This window comes from Cetorhinus maximus, chromosome 1, assembly GCF_964194155.1.
Source record: "Cetorhinus maximus chromosome 1, sCetMax3.hap1.1, whole genome shotgun sequence".
Taxonomy (NCBI): Eukaryota; Metazoa; Chordata; class Chondrichthyes; order Lamniformes; family Cetorhinidae; genus Cetorhinus; species Cetorhinus maximus.
In genome coordinates, this window is record NC_135879.1 from 114,778,040 (window position 1) to 114,796,785 (window position 18,746).

General features: G+C 43.0%; 1 protein-coding gene across 2 annotated transcripts in view; it reads right to left on the minus strand.

Annotated features, from left to right (window-relative positions):
- Positions 1–1,720: 1,720 nt before the first annotated feature.
- ppargc1a (peroxisome proliferator-activated receptor gamma, coactivator 1 alpha) overlaps positions 1,721–18,746 on the minus strand; it is a 163,264-nt gene continuing 146,238 nt past the window's right edge. For both annotated transcript variants that reach the window (XM_078545729.1, XM_078545718.1), the window contains one exon: positions 1,721–3,818. In XM_078545729.1, the coding sequence (XP_078401855.1) occupies positions 3,803–3,818 (16 nt within the window). In that variant the 3' untranslated portion in view covers positions 1,721–3,802. The remainder of the gene's footprint in view (positions 3,819–18,746) is intronic.

The following is an 18,746-nucleotide window of genomic DNA, read 5'->3' on the forward strand; positions in this document are numbered from 1 at the left end:
TAGAAGGATAACCAGTCCCGAGCTAAAGAAAAACCCCAAAAATCCAGTGGAGTGGAACAGGGGAAAGTCCAAAGAAGACCTTCTAGTCAAAGGAAGGACAGGGACCTGGAAAAGGTACTGCTAAGTGAAGTTAAGAGTGAGGGGCAGAGAGAAGGGCTCCAAACTTCAGATTTAAAGAGACCAAAGCTGCAGAAAGCAGATTTAAAGTGAGAACAGCTTGCAAGAGGCAAGTAGGTTCAAAGAGATGGATGAAGATTTCTAACTTTTTGCTATGGGCATGTGAAGCAGTGGTACTGTTGACGGCTGAGTTAGTGAGAGGGAGTGCGTGGAAGACAGCTTGAATGCATGTGGTGACCCAGACAAGAGGAACATCAGAAGGAGAGTTTGAAATCCTGGAGGTGAACCCTTGCGGAAGGAGTCTAGGAGAAACTGCCGGTTTGGGAGAAGATTCCAAGGCTAGTCCTTGGAGAGTGGAGATTGGAAACCCTCATGTGAAAGATGGAGTTCAGTGAGACTGGTTGGCTCATGGTGTGACAAGCAGCTGGAGGGAGTTGAGGAGAGATCCATAGCATCTGGTTGAGGTGATATCTGTCACTTGGTCTCAGAGTGTGGTGTGCCTGACCACAGGGTGCCTATTGGTACATGGACTGTGTACTTATTGTGGACATTAGAGTATAAGATAGCTTTTGTAACTTGTGTCTTCCTTACAAATATTTATACATCTGTAAAGGTATAGTTGTGGGTGAAGGTGTATTGTAATATCTTTTCCTTGTTTAATAAATATTTTTATTCTATTGTTAAAAGTTCATCAGTTGACTCCTGTGACTCTGTTCAATAGCTACTCTCCATGTATCTAAACAAATTAAAAGTTAGCATCTATCAAGCTGGGTTCCACTCTGGGATCAGGCTTGTCCAGGGGTAAGCTCAGCTGGGGATAATAACACTATGCTCAATAATGGGAAATAAAATACTGCCACACTAGTGCACTAGGGCTTCTGTTCTGAATTTGGGGCAGAGTAGAGGGAGAACCTAAATGTGCTTTATCTGACCTGAGAACATTTGCATGAGACTTACACAGGATACACAAAATGAAAAGCATTCCATTTCCTATCACCATTAAAACAAAAGTTCAAAACATGACATTAAGAGTTTAGATTAAATCAAGAAATCAGTTCTTAATCCCCTTATTCATTTGGATCTAATTTATAATGTTTAAAATCATAAAGTGGAAGGAAGAAAAAGACTTGCATTTATATAGCACCTTTCACAACCTCAGGATGTTCAAAAACTTTTCAAGCCAATGAAATACTTCTGAAGTGTAGTCACTGTTGTTATATAGGAAATGCAGCAGTTAATTTTCACAAACAGCAATGCGATAATGCCCATTCACTCTGTTTTTGTGAAGTTCATTGAGGGATAAATATTGGCCAGGACACTAAGGATAACTCACTTACTCTTTTTCAAAGTAGTGCTGTGAGATATTGAGCTTAGAGAACAGACAGGGCTTTGGTTTAACATGTCCAAAATAAAGCACCTCCAACAATGCAGCACTCCCTCAATACTGCACTGGAACATCAGCCCAGATTTTTATACTCTAGTACCTAGAGTGGGACTTGAAGCCACCGCCTTCTGACTCAGAGGCAAGAGTACTTACAACTAAACCAAAGTTGACAAACAAGCTGAGTTTGTTTTGATTTATATGATGATTACACACATGGGGCAGAGTTTGAAACATTGTTTCCCTTTATTAGTCCAGTGAGGTTGATGAGAACTGTACATTTAAAAAAAAATCACAGTAATTCTATACAATGGTTCAACCACACATTACAGGTAGAAGTGTCAGACAAAGGAAGCTCACATGGATGTTCCTCCTCACATTTCCTGGTCAGTACAGTCCCATCAACTAATATATCATCACCCACAAACCTAAAAGCACAGTGTCCTCAGAATTTACTTTAATTAAAATTAAGAATAATTAACTGATATAATACATTGCTATTCCAGTTATTGTACAGAGCAAATTTTATATTACAATCATTAAAATCCTCATCACGTTTGCCAGACAGGACATAACATCATTACCCAAGTTATAAAGGATAGCCAAGAACTAACATTAGTTACAAACACACAGTTTCACTTAATTTGTTCGGGTTAGCTATTGCTACACACAAAACTATGAAATACTGTAGTAGCAATAGGTCAGAAATTTAACACACAAGAAGCACCTAAAGAAGCTGGGTAATGTGCCTGGTCCTTCACCTCACAACATGATATGCTAAAATTAGATTTTTAAAAATAAACATTTATTGCTATTTTTTGTATTTATTTTTACAATCTTGCTATTACAATAAAGAGGAGAATATTCAAAATCCAGGGAAGAAAATGTAAACCTCAGTTTGGCATCATGTGATACAATGAGTTAAAAGACCTGAAAACTTTATCTAATAATAGTCTGAACAGAGATAAAACACTAGAGGTACTACAGGTAATGAATGACTAAGTCAAAAACCTTTATATTGCTATTAGTATATACTTACAAAGTTGAGAACTCAGTTTAGCAAACATGTGAAGACAATTTTCCAATGGACAGACAATAGAATCTCTCAATACAAATTAGCGATGGTCAAATAAACAAAATGTCACCTGCTATAGCCTGAAGCTAAATGAGTTTAGATGAATAGTGTAGCTGGGATATGTTGGTGTGGGGAGCAGAATGGCATTAGCAGTATTCACAGGAATCCTGTCTTTTCTTTTCTCAACAAATTATGAAGTTAAACTGATCTGAAATTTACTTATCATGTTTGTTGGCTTTACTTTTCCTTTAAAAATAGATGGAATTTGTGGGATAATGCTACCATGGAGTAACAAATAATGGGCTGTAATTTCGGAACACACCTGACATTTTTATTTGAAATCACATGAGTAAACTCTTCATATTTTTCTCCTGATATATTAACTCATATCTAATTTAATGTAAAGGACAAAAATGAAAGCACCTTTAATGATTAAACATATCCGTGGGAGTGGTGACATGATTCATTTTCTAAGTTGTTCAGTTGCAAGTTCATTGTAAAGCTACATTATGGGAAATCAACATTGGTCCATGTGTCTATCAGACACACAGACAATTTTACCCATCTCATTTCACACCTCTCCAACATTTTAAATATAATAGTGTACACTAGCGTCTAACTTGTGGTTACATTCTTGATTTAATTATTGAAAAGAAGGCTGCATTTACAGTGCATAGCTGTAACAAACAAAACAACATTGTTATATTTACATAAAATAAAAATAACTCAATTTAATTTAGTAAATTTGTAACTACACTTCAGCATTTAGTAAATAAAATATTTGAAACACCCCAGGTATTTAATCCCAACTCTTGTCAGTAATATAACACCACATCCAAATATCAGAAAAAATGCTGAACAAGCTGCATATTCCACCAATTAGATTATTGTTTATATATCATGTGTAAAACAGTGCTAACTTATCAGCTGTATTCTTCCTTTTCAATTCCATTTTCTTTTAATTGAATATCTGTCAACTTTCCTCACACACTGCAGCAGCTGTGTTCATGTAAACTTCATTTGTACAGAGTGTAAAGAGGGATAAGATCCCAGGATGACTAATGCAAGTTCTTTGATGGTAAATGAAAGAATGCCTACATGGTACTGCGGCTTCCTTCACTAGTAGCACATTTGGTGTCTGTTACCTACGCAGGCTTCGCTGGGCCTCTTTCAGCAAGGTGTCAAAATCCATTGAGTCATACTTGCTTTTAGTTGAAGTAGGGTCAAAGTCATCTGAATTGGGATCTACAACAAAGGAGTAATGTTTCATGAATACCGTTTCTCATAAAGCTTTATAAAATTAACTAAATGTTTTGCTTTCTGGGATTGCTTTAATACTAATAGGTGATGAAAGGTGTAAAAGAATTCAAAGCAATTTTACCATTTTAGACTTAACGAGACTAATGACTCTTGGTTAATAAAGACTGACCTTGTGCCTGCAAAAGGCAATGCAATGCTCTTTAAAATCATGAGAACTATTGGTTAAATCATTCAAAACATTTTACCTAAGTGTAATTAACAATATATATGTACCCTGGTTTTCAGAAACATAGGTAATTTGTGTTCATTATTTGTCTCATAGTATTTTTCAATAGTACACAAATAATAATGGCTGCGTAGCAAAAATCTTTGAGTGTTCATTGACTACAAGATCATAGATTTAAGTTCCACTGGCCACTGTTTCTAATTTACAGAATGCATGCATTTTTCAACTGGGCTTCAGATTGAGTGTTGTGTGAACAAGACAATTTGGGGGTGAAATTGTTGGCAGTAGCACAAAATGGCTGATACTGAATTGGCAGCCTTTTCTGCGTGGAAAAGAAAACTGGACACAACATAAAATGAGCTGGCAATTTGCAATCTGCCCATTTTGCACTAATGCTGTAGGCCAGTTTCACTTGATCCATCTCTAGAGGAAAAAAACTGAAATCATTCAGTTCACTATGTGTAGTGGATAGTCTATTTGACAATTCAAATAGGGCAGAATTTTACATCCTGCGGGCGGGCATGCGCCTGACCCAATCGGCATAAAATAGCGCGCAATGACGTCAGGCGAGCGTCCCGACATCATCGCGCACTTGCGCAATATTTCAGTCGGTGGGCGCACGCGAGAGTTGGCAGCGCACCTGCCAACAATTAAAAGGCCTATTCCTATTAGGGCCATTAATGTATTAATTACAAGCTATATTTCACTACCTGTCCAACCTTACAGTTGGATGGGCAGCGAGCTGAGGGCTGGAGGGTATGAAATTGTGTGAGGAAAAAATAATGGGAAAGAAAACCAAAGAATGAGGAGGTAAGTCTGCGGGGAAGCGATGAAACATCTAAGCCTCTTAGGTAGCTGCTGATTTGGAACTGGTAGTGTATTATGGAGTATTGCTATTTGTGCAACTCCACAATACCACCCCATGGGTCAGCATTGCAGCATTTCTGCAAGGAGGTGGAATCAGTTTTAAGGCCACAGCTGGATTGTTCCTGTCACAGATGCCCCAGCATTATTGCTGAATAGAAGCTGCTGATATCGTTGCCACACAAGTGCCAGGCAATGACCATCCCCAACAAGAAGGAATCTAACCATTGGCACTTGACATTCAATGGCACTGCCATCACTGAATCCCCCACTATCAACATCCTGGGGGTTACCATTGACCAGAAATGGAACAGGACTAGCCATTGAAATACTGTGGCTACAAGAGCAGGCCAGATGCTAGGAATCCTGCGGGAAGTAACCCGCCTCCTGACTCTCCACTTGCCTTGATGAGAGCAACTTCAACAACATTCAAGAAGCTTGACACTATCCAGGACAAAACAGTCCGCTTGACTGGCACCCCATCCACAAACATTCATTCCCCCCACCACCAATGTACAGTGACAGAAGTGTGTACCATCTACAAGATGCACTGCAGAAACTCAGCAATGCTCCTTTGACAGCACTTTCCAAACCCACGACCACTACCATCTAGAAGGACAAGGGCAGCAGATACATGGGAACATCACCACCTGGATGTTCCCCTCCAAACCACTCACCATCCTGACTAGGAAATATATCATCATTCCTTCATTGTCACTGGGTCAAAATCCTGGAACTCCCTCCCTAACAGCACTGTGGGTGTACCTACACCACATGGACTGCAGCAGTTCAAAAAGGCAGCTCACCACCGCCTTTTCAAAGGCAATTAGCAATGGGCAATAAATGATGGCCTAGCCAGAAGTACCCACATCCCACGAATGAATAAAACAAAAGTAGATGGCACTCAAATAACTGAGAATAGTCACTGTCAGATGTGCCAAAATAGATTTTTTATTATTCTTTCATGGGATGCAGGCATCGCTGGCAAGGCCAGCATTTGCTGCCCAGTTAAGAGTCAACCACAATGCTGTGGTTCTGGAGTCACATGTAGGCCAAACCAGGTAATGACAGCAGATTTCCTTCCCTAAAGGACGTTAGTGAATCAGATGGGTTTTTACCACAATCAAAGATATTTTCAAAGGCCGATTGGCCTATTCACCCACCCGCCAATCGAACGGTTGGATGAGCAGCGAAAAATTCGATTTAATTATTTGATTGAGGAGCTTAATAAGCCTCTTAATTGTCAGTGGGTGTTCTGCCGCCTCTCACGCACGTTCGGTGAGTGAAACGTCATGAGTGCGCGCAATGACGTTGGGATGCCCGCCTGATGAGGGAAAAATTCTGCCCAGTGTATTTATTTTTCCCAAAGATTACTGGTAAAACTTGGTACTATAACAGATTTTTATTATCAGGAAGGTAAAGTCCAAAGACATAGTTAAACAATGGGTATTTGCATTCAAAGGGGAAAATATGTATAAAGGAGCAAAGGCTGTGTATAAGGGTAGGCAGTCTAAGATTCAACAAGTGTGAAACGCCTTCAGCCTGTATGTACCAAACTGCTGCCTCCAGGAACTGAAGTCAAGAAAACTCACTTTGTATTCGACTGGTTCAGGGTATCATGTTTCTTTGCCTGGGCCTTCCTTTTAAAATCTGTATGTCTTACTGTTGCCTTGACGAAAGTGTGATTGGGAGTCAGATTAAGTAGGGGATTTAGAAGTTATCATAGTGGTAATTTGTTGATTTATGTATGTATTTAAACATTTATTAATAGAAGAAATGAGTTTAGTCTAGTTTTGTAAAAACCTATAAGACTTGGTGGTCTTACTATTACTGAATTCAAAGCATGCATCTCAAAATTTATACAAATTGCAAAACAAGTTGTGGCAGTTGTTTCAAGTTTCCCTTCGGGATTTGAACAATTCAGCATTTACCATCAGCTGTGCCATAACATAACTGAATTCAAATTCCAACAGCTGGTGAACCCATCTCCCCAGAGCATCAGCCTGGGTTTCTGGATTATTAATCCAGTGACATTATCTCTATGCCACCATCTTCCCTTATAAGGCTGGTGGTATTTTGGCAGATAAGGAATCAAGGTATATTGGCATGTTTTATTTTATGCAGTATTGCTGAAAGTATCATGAGTCGTGATCAAGATCCTTCTGAAGAGGATCCCACATTACTGTTAGTCAGATGGTCACATATTTTAGTCGGCAGTCCTAGTTTCCTTAGAGAATATAAACTTCTGCATGCACTAATTGTCAGTCAAATCAAGGCTTGGCTACTTGTGTCTGCAGATGAGGGTTTGAAGGTTCCAGCAGGTGAGTACAGGGCACCTCTTGCACAGCCTGACATGTCTGATAACATCCTATCCCATGTGCCCTTCTTCTTCCAATCAACTCAGATAAGGAAATACCCTCTTGCAGCCAATAATGGTGCTGGGAGAAAATATAATTAGCTATTAGGCACAAACCATAGAAAAGATATGATGCAGAAAGAGGCCATTAGCCCATTGCATCTGTGCCGGCCATGAAAAGAGAATAAAGAAGCTAGCCGCTCATTTTAATCCTACTTTCCAGCATCTGGTCTGTAGCCTTGCAGGTTACAGCACTTAAAGTGCATACCCAGGTACCTTTTAAATGAATTGAGTGTTTCAGCCTCAACCACCAACTTAGGCAGAGAATTCCAGACACCCACCTCCTTCTGAGTGAAAATATTTTTCTTCATTTCGCTTCTAATCCTTCTACCAATCACCTTAAATCTATGCCCCCCTGGTAACTAACCCCTCAGTTAGGGGAAATCAAGTCTTTCCTAGCGACCTTATCTAGGCCCCTTATAATTTTGTGCACCTCAATTAGGCCACCTTCCTGTCTCCTCTGTTCTAAGGAAAACAATCCTAGCCTATCCAATCTTACTTCATAGCTGCAATTTTCAAGGCGTAGCAACATTCTTGTAAATCCACTCTTGTAAATTCTCTCCCCATTTAGAAAATAGTCTATGCCTCTATTCTTCCTACCAAAGTGCATGACCTCACACTTCCCCACGTTGTATTCCATCTGCCACTTCTTTGCCCATTCTCCTAACCTGTCCAAATCCTTCTGCAGCCTCCCCGCCTCCTCAATACTACCTGTCCCTCCACCAATCTTTGTATCATCTGCAAACTTAGCCAGGATGCCCTCAGTTCCTTCATCTAGATTACCCTCATCAATCCTCCTTGTTACTTCCTCAAAAAATTCTATTAAGTTAGTAAGACACGATCAAAGCCATGCTGACTATCCCTGATCAACCCGTGCCTTTCTAAGTGACAGTTTATCCTGTCTCAGAATTGATTCCAATAATTTTCCCACCACTGAAGTCAGACTGACCGGCCTATAGTTTTCTGGCCTATCCCTTGTACCCTTTTTAAGTAAACATTTACAGACCTCCAGTCCTCTGGTACCTCACCTGCATCTAGTGAAGATTGGAAAATGACCATTTGGGCAACTGCTATTTCCTCCCTGGCTTCCTTTAACAACCTGGGATCCAGTCCATTGGGCCTTGATGATTTATCCACCTTCAAGGATGCCATTCCCTCCAGTGCTTCCTCTCTCGCTATGCATATTGTATCTAATATTTCACACTTTTCCTCTTTAACTAGAATGTCTGCATCATCCTTCTCCTTAGTGAAGACAGAGACAAAGTACTTATTGAGAACCCTGCCTACATTTTCAGCATCAACGTACAAGTTACCATGTACATCTCTGATAGGCGGCACCCATTCCTTAGTTATCCTCTTCTCTAAATGTACTAGTAAAACATCTTAGGATTTTCTTTGATTTTACCTTCCAATATTTGCTAGTATCCTCTCTTTGCTTTCCTAATTTCCTCTTTTACTTCACCCCTGTACTTTCTATACTTCTTTAGGCTTTTTAGAGTATTTAGCTTTTTGTGACTGTCATAGGGTCTCTTTTTCTGCTTCATCTTACTCTGTATGTTTCTGGGTAACCAGGTGGCTTTAGGTTCGTGGGGACATTTCTACACTCTGCCCATAGAATCTCACTTTTTAATACCTCCCACTGGTTTGACAGTTTTCCCTTCCAATAGCTGTATCCAGTCCACTCTCGCCAGCTCACCTCAGTTTTGTAAAATTAGTCTTCCCCCAATTTAGAGCTTTTACTCCTGTTCTACCTTTGTCCTTTTCTATCATGATACTAAATCATTATTAATCACTATTAATTACTAAATCACTGTATTATGGTCACTATCGCCAAAATGGTCCCCCGCTACTCCTACATCCACTTGTCCAGCTTCATTTCAAAAGAGTAAATCTAGAATTGCGCCCCCTCTCGTTGGGCTTGTTAAGTGCTAGCTGAAAAATTCCCTTGAATGCAGTTCAAGAATTTTGTGCCCCCTGTGCCCTTCACACTGTTCGTATCCCAGTTGATATTAGGGTAGTTGAAGTCTCCAACTATTACTGCCCTTTTTTTTTGCACTCAAATTTGCTGCATATTTGCTCTTCTAACTCTCTTCCACTATTTGGGGGTCTATAGTATATTCCTAGCAATGTGGATGACTCTTTGTTATTTATGAGCTCAACCCATATGGCCTCATTTGGTGCTTCATTTAGTATATCATCCCTTCTCTCAGATGTAACTGTTTCTTTAACCAATAATGTTCCACCCCCACCATTTTTATCTGCCTTGCTATCCTGCCTCAAAACTATCAAGGAATGTTGAGCTGCTATTTTTGCCCCTCTTTAAGCCAAATTTCCATTTTAGCAATGATATCTTGCTGCCATGTTTCTATCTGTGCCCTCAGCTCATTGGCTTTATTTACAATACTCCTTGCATTTACATTTACACCTTTTAACACTGCCAAATTCCTGTGCTGTACACTTTTTAACCTCTGCTTCTTCTGTCCTTCAGAGTTACTCATAATTCTCCATCTCCCATTCCCCGCTCTGAATTTGCTCTTGGGTTCCCAGACCCCCGCAAATCTAGTTTAAACCCTCTAGTCCCCCCTGCCCCTCCAACAGCACTAGCAAATCTCCCTGCGAGGATATCTGTCCCAGTCCTGTTCAGGTGTAGACCGTCTGGCTTGTACAGGTCCCATCTTCCCCAGAACCGGTCCCAGTGCCTCAGAAATCTGATTACCTCCCTCCTACACTAGCTTTCCAGCCATGTATTCAATTGCTCTATTCTCTTACTTTTATACTCACTTGATCGTGGGGCTGGGAGTAATCCTGAGATTACTGCATTAGGTCCTGCTTTTCAATCTTCTACCTAGCTCCCTGAAATCTAATTCAGGACCTCATCCCTTTTCCTTCCTACGTTATTGGCACCAATGGGGACCACAAGCTCTGGGATCACCCTCCCCCGGAAGAATGTCCTGCAGTCTCTCTGTGCTATCCTTGACCGTGGCAACATGCTATCCTGGGGTCACGTCTACAGCCACAGAAATTCCCATCTGCTCCCCTAACTAACAAATCCCTTATCACTACTGCTCTTCCTCTCTTCTTTCTCCCCTCCTGTACAGCAGAGCTGCCTGTGGTGCCACAAACATGGCTCTGACTGCACTCCTCCAAGGAAACAATGCCCTCACCAATATCCAAAACGGAAAACCAATTGGCAAGCTTGACCCCAGAAAACTGCTGCATTACCTGCCTAATTTTCTTGGACTGCCTGCTGATCACCCATTCCCTTTCTGCCTCCAGGCTCCTAAGCTGTAGTGTGACCACCTCTCTGAATGTGCTATCCACATAGCTCTCAGCCTCATGGATGCGCCACAATGATTCCAGCCACCAGTCAAGCTCTAAAACCCGGAGCTCAAGGTTCTGCAGCTGGTGACACTTCCTACATGTGGTCATCAACGACCACATGAATGAAACCGGACGGACCACCAAGTATCGATCTAGGCAGCGGAAATGACAATGGCAAACTCAGCCTTGTCAACCCTGCAAAGTCCTCCTTACTAACATTTGGGGGCTAGTGCCAAAATTGGCAAAGCTGACTCACAGACCAGCCAAGCAATAGCTTGACATATTCATCCTCACAGAATCATATCTTACAGATAATGTCCCAGACACCACCAACACCATCCCTGGGTATGTACTTTCCCACTTGCAGGACAGGCACAGCAGATGTGGTGGCACAGTGGCATACAGTCGGGAGGGAGTTGGCCTGTGAGTCCTCAACATCGACTCCGGGACCCATGAAGTCTCATGGCATCAGGTCAAACATAGGCAAGGAAACCGCCTGCTGATTACACATACCAGCCTCCCTCAGCTGATGAATCAGTGCTCCTCCATGTTGAACATCACTTGGAGTAGGCACTGAGGGTGGCAAGGGCGCAAAATAACTCTGGGTGGCGGATGTCAATGTCCATCACAAACAGTGGCTTGGTAGCACCACTACTGACCGAGCCCTAAATGTCATAGCTGCCAGACTAGGTTTGCAGCAGGTGGTGAGGGGGCCAGCAAGAGGGAAATACATACTTGACCTCATCCTCTCCAACCTGCCTGCCGCAGATGCATCTGTCCATGACAGTATCGGTACAGTGACCTCCGCACAGTCGTTGTGGAGATGAAGTCCCACCTTCACATTGAGGATACCCTCCGTCGTGTTGTGTGGCACTACCACCATGCTAAATGGTATAGATTTCAAACAGATCTAGCAATTCAAGACTGGGCATTCATGAGGTGCTGTGGACCAGCAGCAGCAGAAGAACTGTACTCCAACACAATCTGTATCCTCCTGGCCCAGAATATCCCCCACTCTACCCTTATCATAAAGCCAGAAGATCAACTCTGGTTCAATGAAGAGTGCAGGAGGGCATGCCTAGAGTAGCACCAGGCATACCTAAAAATGAGGTGTCAACCTGGTGAAGCTATAAAACAGGACTACTTGCATGCCAAACAGCATAAGCAGCAAGCGATAGACAGAGCTAAGTGATCCCACAAAAAACGGATCAGATCTAAACTCTGCAGTCCTGCCACATCCAGTTGTGAATGGTGGTATACAATTAAACAACTCACTGGAGGAGGAGGCTCCATAAATATCCCCATCCTCAATGGTGGAGGAGCCCAGCACAGCAGTGCAAAACATATGGCTGAAACATTATCTACAATCTTCAGCCAGAAGCACCGAGTGGATGATCCATCTGGGCCTCCTTGGAGGACCCCAGCATCACAGATGCCAGTCTTCAGCCAATTCAATTCACTCTATGTGATATCAAGAAACAGCTGAAGGCACTAGATTGTGCAAAGGCTTTGGGCCCTGCCAATATTCTGACAATAGTACTGAAGACTTGTGCCCCAGAACTTGCCATGCCCATAGCCAAGCTGTTCCAGTGTAGCGACAACACTAGCATCTACCTGGCTATGTGGAAAATTGTCCAGGTATGTGCTGTACACAAAAAGCAGGACAAATCCAACCCGGCCAATTACCGCCCCATCAGTCTACTCTCCATCATCAGTAAAGTAATGGAAGGGGCCATCAGCAATATTATCAAGTGGCACTTGCTTAGCAATAACCTGCTCACTGACACCCAGTTTGGGTTCTGCCAGGGCCACTCAGATCCTGACCTCATTACAGCCTTGGTTCAAACATGGACAAAAGAGCCAAACTCCCAAGGTGAGGTGAGAGTGACTGCCCTTGACATCAAGGCTGCATTTGACTAAGTGTGGCATCAAGGAGCCCTAGTAAAACTGGAGTCAATGGGAATCAGGGAGAAAACTCTCCACTGGTTGGAGTCATACCTAGCACAAAGGAAGATGGTTGTGATTGTTGGAGGTCGGTCATCTCACTCCAGGACATCACTGCAGGAGTTCCACAGGGTCGGGTACTCGGCCCAACCATCTTCAGCTGCTTCATCAACGACCTTCCTTCCATCATAAGGTCAGAAGTGGATATGTTCGCTGATGATTGCACAATGCTCAGCATCATTCGCGACTCCTTAGATACTGAAGCAGTCCAAGTCCAAATGCAGCAAGACCTTGGCAATATCCAGGCTTGGGCTGACATGTGGCAAGTAACATCTGCACCACACAAGTGCCAGACAATGGCCATCACAAACAAGAGAGAATCTAACCATCAGCCCTTGACATTCAATGGCATTACCATCACCAAATCCCCCACTACCAGCATCCTGGGGGTTACCATTGACCAGAAACTGAACTGGACTAGCCATATAAATACTGTGGCTACAAGAGCAGGTCAGAGCCTAGGAATCCTGCGACAAGTAACCCACCTCCTCACTCCCCAAAGCTTGTCCACCATCCACAAGGCACAAGTCAGGAGTGTGATGGAATACTCCTCACTTGCCTGGATGAGTGCAGCTCCCACAACACCCAAGAAGCTTGACACAGGACAATGCAGCCCGTTTGACTGGCACCACATCCACAACATTCACTCCCTCCACCGCCGATGCACAGTAGCAGCAGTGCATACCATCTACAAGATGCACTGCAGGAATTCACTAAGGCTCCCTCCAAATGCATGACCACTACCATCAAGAAGGAAGGACAAGGCCAGCAGCAAAGGCATCACCAGCTGGAAGTTCCTCTCCAAGTCACTCACCATCCTGACTTGGAAATGTATCGCTGGGTCAAAATCCTGGAACTCACTTCCTAACAGCACTGTGGGTGTACCTACACCTCATGTACTGCAGTGTCCATGAAGGAAGCTCACCACCACCATCTCAAGGGCAACTAGGGATGGGCAATAAATGCTGGCCCAGCCAGCGAAGCCCACATTCCATGAATGAATTTTTAAAAAAAAAAATACTGGTCGCATCCACAACTTCCCACATCTTACAGGATATTCATTCCACACAACCAAGCTGTTCTGCCATTGCTTGAATTTACTTCCCTTATGTTGACTTTATTTTACTTTGGTTTACTTATACTAATTTATTTTACCTGGCATTGACTTTACTTTACTTCCCTATTGCTTGTGTTTCTTACTAAAATCTAACTTGCTCTTTTTTTTCAAGGTAAAATGTGTTTTTCTAATTTTCAGCTACTTGAAGACCTTCCTTAACAGCAGTTTCTCACCAACCGATGAACTAGTGTTTCTCCTGTGATGTCAGTCTCGGATGTTTTCAAAACTCAGCCCTCTTGTGCAGCTTTTCAACTGCTGGTCTCCTGCAGGCTGAGAAAGACAGAGAAAGAAAAGAAAAGAGCACCTCCCTCCCTGAACTCCCTTCTCACCAAACTCACAGCAATTCTACTCTACAGTGCACTTCATGACAGGGCAACTAACCTGTCTCATTTATCCTACTGAGATTCAAATGAATCTCCTATCTGCCAGTTACTGAACAAGATTAGGCCAGTTCCTTCATTTACTGATCTCACCTGCTCTCCAGCAGAGATCTTGATTTGCTTGATTAGCCCTGCCCAAGCCTCTAAGAAACTTAAAAACGGTAAATTTAAGTAAAATGCTGAATTGCAAGCAAACAGTACTAGATTTTATAAAAAATTAACATTCATGAGAACCTAAGTTCCTAAGTTAGTAAAAATGATTTAAAAGAAGCTGAATTATTAGAAACTGAATGGGGCTCAAGTGTACATCCACCAACAGAAAAGGCTGAAGACCCCATTCCAAATCTGAGATGACATAAGCCATCTGCCTGTCTGAAGTAAAATTGCTTCAGAGGCCACACCCTGATCCACTGGTAGATGCTGTAGCAACACACAACCACTTCAATGGACCAAGCAGAAGCTCTTCATGGGCTGGCAATGATTTCCATTGATTTTTTGCCACTTCCAAGTGGAATAATTTCCTGAACCTTCAAAGATAATCACTTGCCTCTAATCACTTTCCTGCAGGATTCACTCTTCTCTGTGATCTTTGGAGTTTTCTAGAGGCTTCAATAGAATACACTCCTGGGTGGAATTATCAGAGTAGCCAAGGAACTTTCACAGACACGGTCCCTTTAACTGAGGTGGGTGGAGGGCATAAGATTCATTCCCTCCCTATCTCTGTTGGAATTAAGCGTGGCACTGTGCATAGGATAAAGAATTGTGTTTTGTTCCACATTCCAACCTGCTCACCATTCTGACACTGGATCAGAATTTTGAGACTAATGCACTTACTTATGCCCTTTAAATTAGCTACCACCATAGTCATCCCCCAACAACATTAGACATGCATTTCGCTTAGACATCCTTTCTCAGACAACCTCTTACATGGTTGACTGCATTAGGACTGGGATATATCCAATGGCTAGTTAACTGAAATGCCCAGCACTTTGAGGTAGCCAGTGGAAACCCAGCAGGTCATAAGATCATAAGAAATAGGAGCTGATGTAGGCCTTCCGGCCTGCTCCAACATCCTGCCAACACAATCATGCCTTGTCTTCTACCTCAATTCCATTCCCACATTATCCCCATATCCCTTAAATCCCTTAGTGCACAAAAATCTATCAATTGTACAGAGCATTGGTGAGGCCACATCCGAAGTACTGTTTGCATTGTTAGTCTTCTTACTGAAAGGACATAAAGGGCATACCTGTCCTAAAGGGAGTGCAACGAAGGTTCACTAGATTGGTTCGTGGGATAAGGAGTTTGTCCTATGAAGAGAGATCAAGTAAGCTATGCCTTTTCCCTTTGACTTGAATATACTCAATGGCCTGAATATTTAGGATGGCAGGTCTTATTTCCCACCATCCAAACAGTTGGCAAGGAACACATCCCCGCCGAAGCCTACCACCCCACAGCCAATTTATGCTCCAAAGAATGTTACTTAGCTGCAGGCAACTCTTCTACCCCTCAGCCGCCTTAAAGAGCTGCCAGCCAATCTGATTAGCCGGCAGCTCCCAGCACCATTATTGGCTGCAAGAGGGATCCTGATTGGCTGGCAGCTCTCCAGTCCCTGCACTGACAGCACCGCAATGGACAAAAACGGAAGCTCAGAAAGATGTTGGAAACTAAGTCTGGGAACCAGAGGCCCAGGTAAGTTCAGGGGGTTCTGGGGCTGGGAGGATAGGGAAGGCTGGGGTGGGAGGGGCGCGCGGTGCGTGGCGGGCAATCGGGGTCTTGGGGGGAAAGAGGCCCAGGGAGTAGGGAATTCCAGAAGCCACCAGACCTTAAGGGGGATGCCTGACTTCAGAAAGGGCCTTCTGATGGAGATGCACCAAAGCCCCCCTGACACCACCACCACCCCACCCCCCTCCCACCTTCCGCCCTGGATATAACTATGATGTATTTCGGTCTTCCCCCACAGAGGTTGAATTGAGGCTGGGCGGGAAATAGCCAATTAAATAGCCACTCAATTGGGGCAAGGGCGGGCTTCCCATCCGAGGCCTTGCCCGCCCTAGCGTAAAATCGCTTTGTGGTTGGGAGCCCAGGGGGAATCACGTCCCTTCCATTTCACGCTCCCCCACCCACCCCGACCTCTGCCTAAAAACCCATTGGTGGAGGAGTGTAAAATTCAGGCCAATGGCTGAGCATCCACAGTTCTCTGTGGTAGAAAATTTCCAAAGATTTAAAGCCTTTTGAGTGAAGAAATTTCTCCTCCTCTTAGTCCTAAATGGCCCGTTATTCTGAGACTGTGATCCTGTGCGCTAGATTGCCTAGCCAGAGGAAACATTTTCTCAGCATCTACCTTGTGAAGCCCTTCAAGAATTTTATACGTTAAATTCAATTAGATCACCTCTCAATCTCCTATAACTCCAGGATATATACATAGACCTACTCTACTCAATCCTGCCTCATAGAGTAATTTTTCTAATCCTAGGAACCAGCCTAATGAATCTTTGATGCATTCTCTCTACAGCAAATATGTCCTTACTTAGGTAAGGAGAACAAAACTGCACACAGTACTTCAGGTGTGACCTCATTAACACCCTGTATAATTTAGTAAGAATCTTTTACTCTTATATTCTAAAACCTTTTAAATAAAAGGAGACATAGCATTTGCCTTTCTAATTCTTGCTGTACCAAAGAAATGTTAACTTTCTTTGATTCATTTTTAAGAACACCCATGTCACTCTCAGTGCATTTTCCAGCCTCTCAGCATTCAAAAAGTATTCAGTTTCTTTACTTTTTTTCCTACCAAAGTGGATAACTTCACACTTCACCTCAATATATTCCATCTGCCATGCTCTTACCCACTCACTCAACCTGTCTATATCCCTCTACAGCCCTTTTGTGTCCTCCTCATTGTTTACTTTCCCACCTAACTTCGTATCATCAGCAAAGTTCGATACGTCATATTCAGTCCCCTCATCTAAGTCATTAATATAGATTGTAAATAGCTAAGGTTTAAGCACTGTTCCTTGTGGTACACTGCAACGATCGGCCTACCAACCCAAAAATGTCCTGTTAATTCCTGCTCTATTTTTGTTCATTAGCCCATCATCAATCCATGCTAATACATGGATCCCAATCCATGAGTCCTAATTTTATGTAATAACCTCTTGTGTGGGACATTATTGAATGATTTTTGAAAGTTTAAATACACGACATCCACTGGTTCCCCTTATACATCTTACTAGTTACATCCTCACAAATCTCAAACAGATTTGTCAAACACAATTACCCTTTCATACATCAGTGTTGACTCTGCTTAATTATATTATTACATAAGAACATAAGAACTAGGAGCAGGAGTAGGCAATTCAGCCCCTCGAGCCTGCCCCGCCATTCATTATGATCATGGCTGATCTCATTTTGGCCTCAACTCCAATTTCCCACCCTCTCTCCATAATCTTTCAACCCATTACTAATTAAAAGTCTGTCTATCTCCTCCTTAAATGTATTCAGCGTCCCAGCATCCACTTCTGAGGTAGTGAATTCCACAGATTCACGACCCTTTGAGAAAAGTAATTCCTCCTCATCTCAGATTTAAATCTACCACCCCTTAGCCTAAAACTATGGCCTCTCGTTCTAGAATGCCTCAGAAGGGGAAACATCCTCTCCACGTCTACTTTGTTCTATCCCCTTTAGGATCTTATATACCTCAATTAGATCTCCTCTCATCCTTCTAAACTCCAGCGAGTATAGGCCTAAACTGCTCAATCTCTCCTCATAAGACAAGCCCCGCATCACTGGAATCAATCTAGTGAACCTCCTCTGAACCGCCTCCAGTGCAACTACATCCTTCCTCAAGTAAAGGGACCAAAACTGTGCACAGTACTCCAGGCACGGTCTCACCATGTACTCGCCTTGTATAGTTGCAACAACACTTCCCTATTTTTATACTCTATTCCTTTAGCAATAAATGCCAAAATTCCATTTACTTACTTTCCAAGTGTCCTGTTATCACACCTTTCATAACAGATTCTTGGGGCTGCATTTTCCGGTCGGCGAGCAGGGGTGAGGCCTACTCGCTGACACGTAAAATGACTCGGGGTGACGTCGGGCGTGCGTCCCGACGTCACCAAGCGTCATTTCAATCTTTGGTTTGGCGGGCACGCACCAGAGACGGCTGTGCACCCGCTGTACTGTCAATGGCCACTTAAGGCCTTTAAAAAAATAGTTAACCCAATTAATGGACCTACCCATCCAACCTTAAGGTTGGCAGGCAGGTGAAGAGCCCAGGTGGCCTTCAGAAAAAACATGAAACCCCATCCACGAGCGGGATGAGGTTTCATGAGGGATTTAAAATGTGTATAAAATTTTTAAAATAAAAGTAATTGACATGTCCCTGCTCATGTGACAGTGTCACTGGCCTGCCCACGTAAAATGGTGCTGCACCCCCAACTGGGGGCGCCGATCGGGAATCCGCCCGCCGGCAGCGCCTGCACCCCACACAACCCTCCTCAATGGGGGGGAACACGCTGCCCTTGGTATTTTGCCAACTACTGATATTATGCTAACTGGCCCACAGTTCCATGTTTTCCCT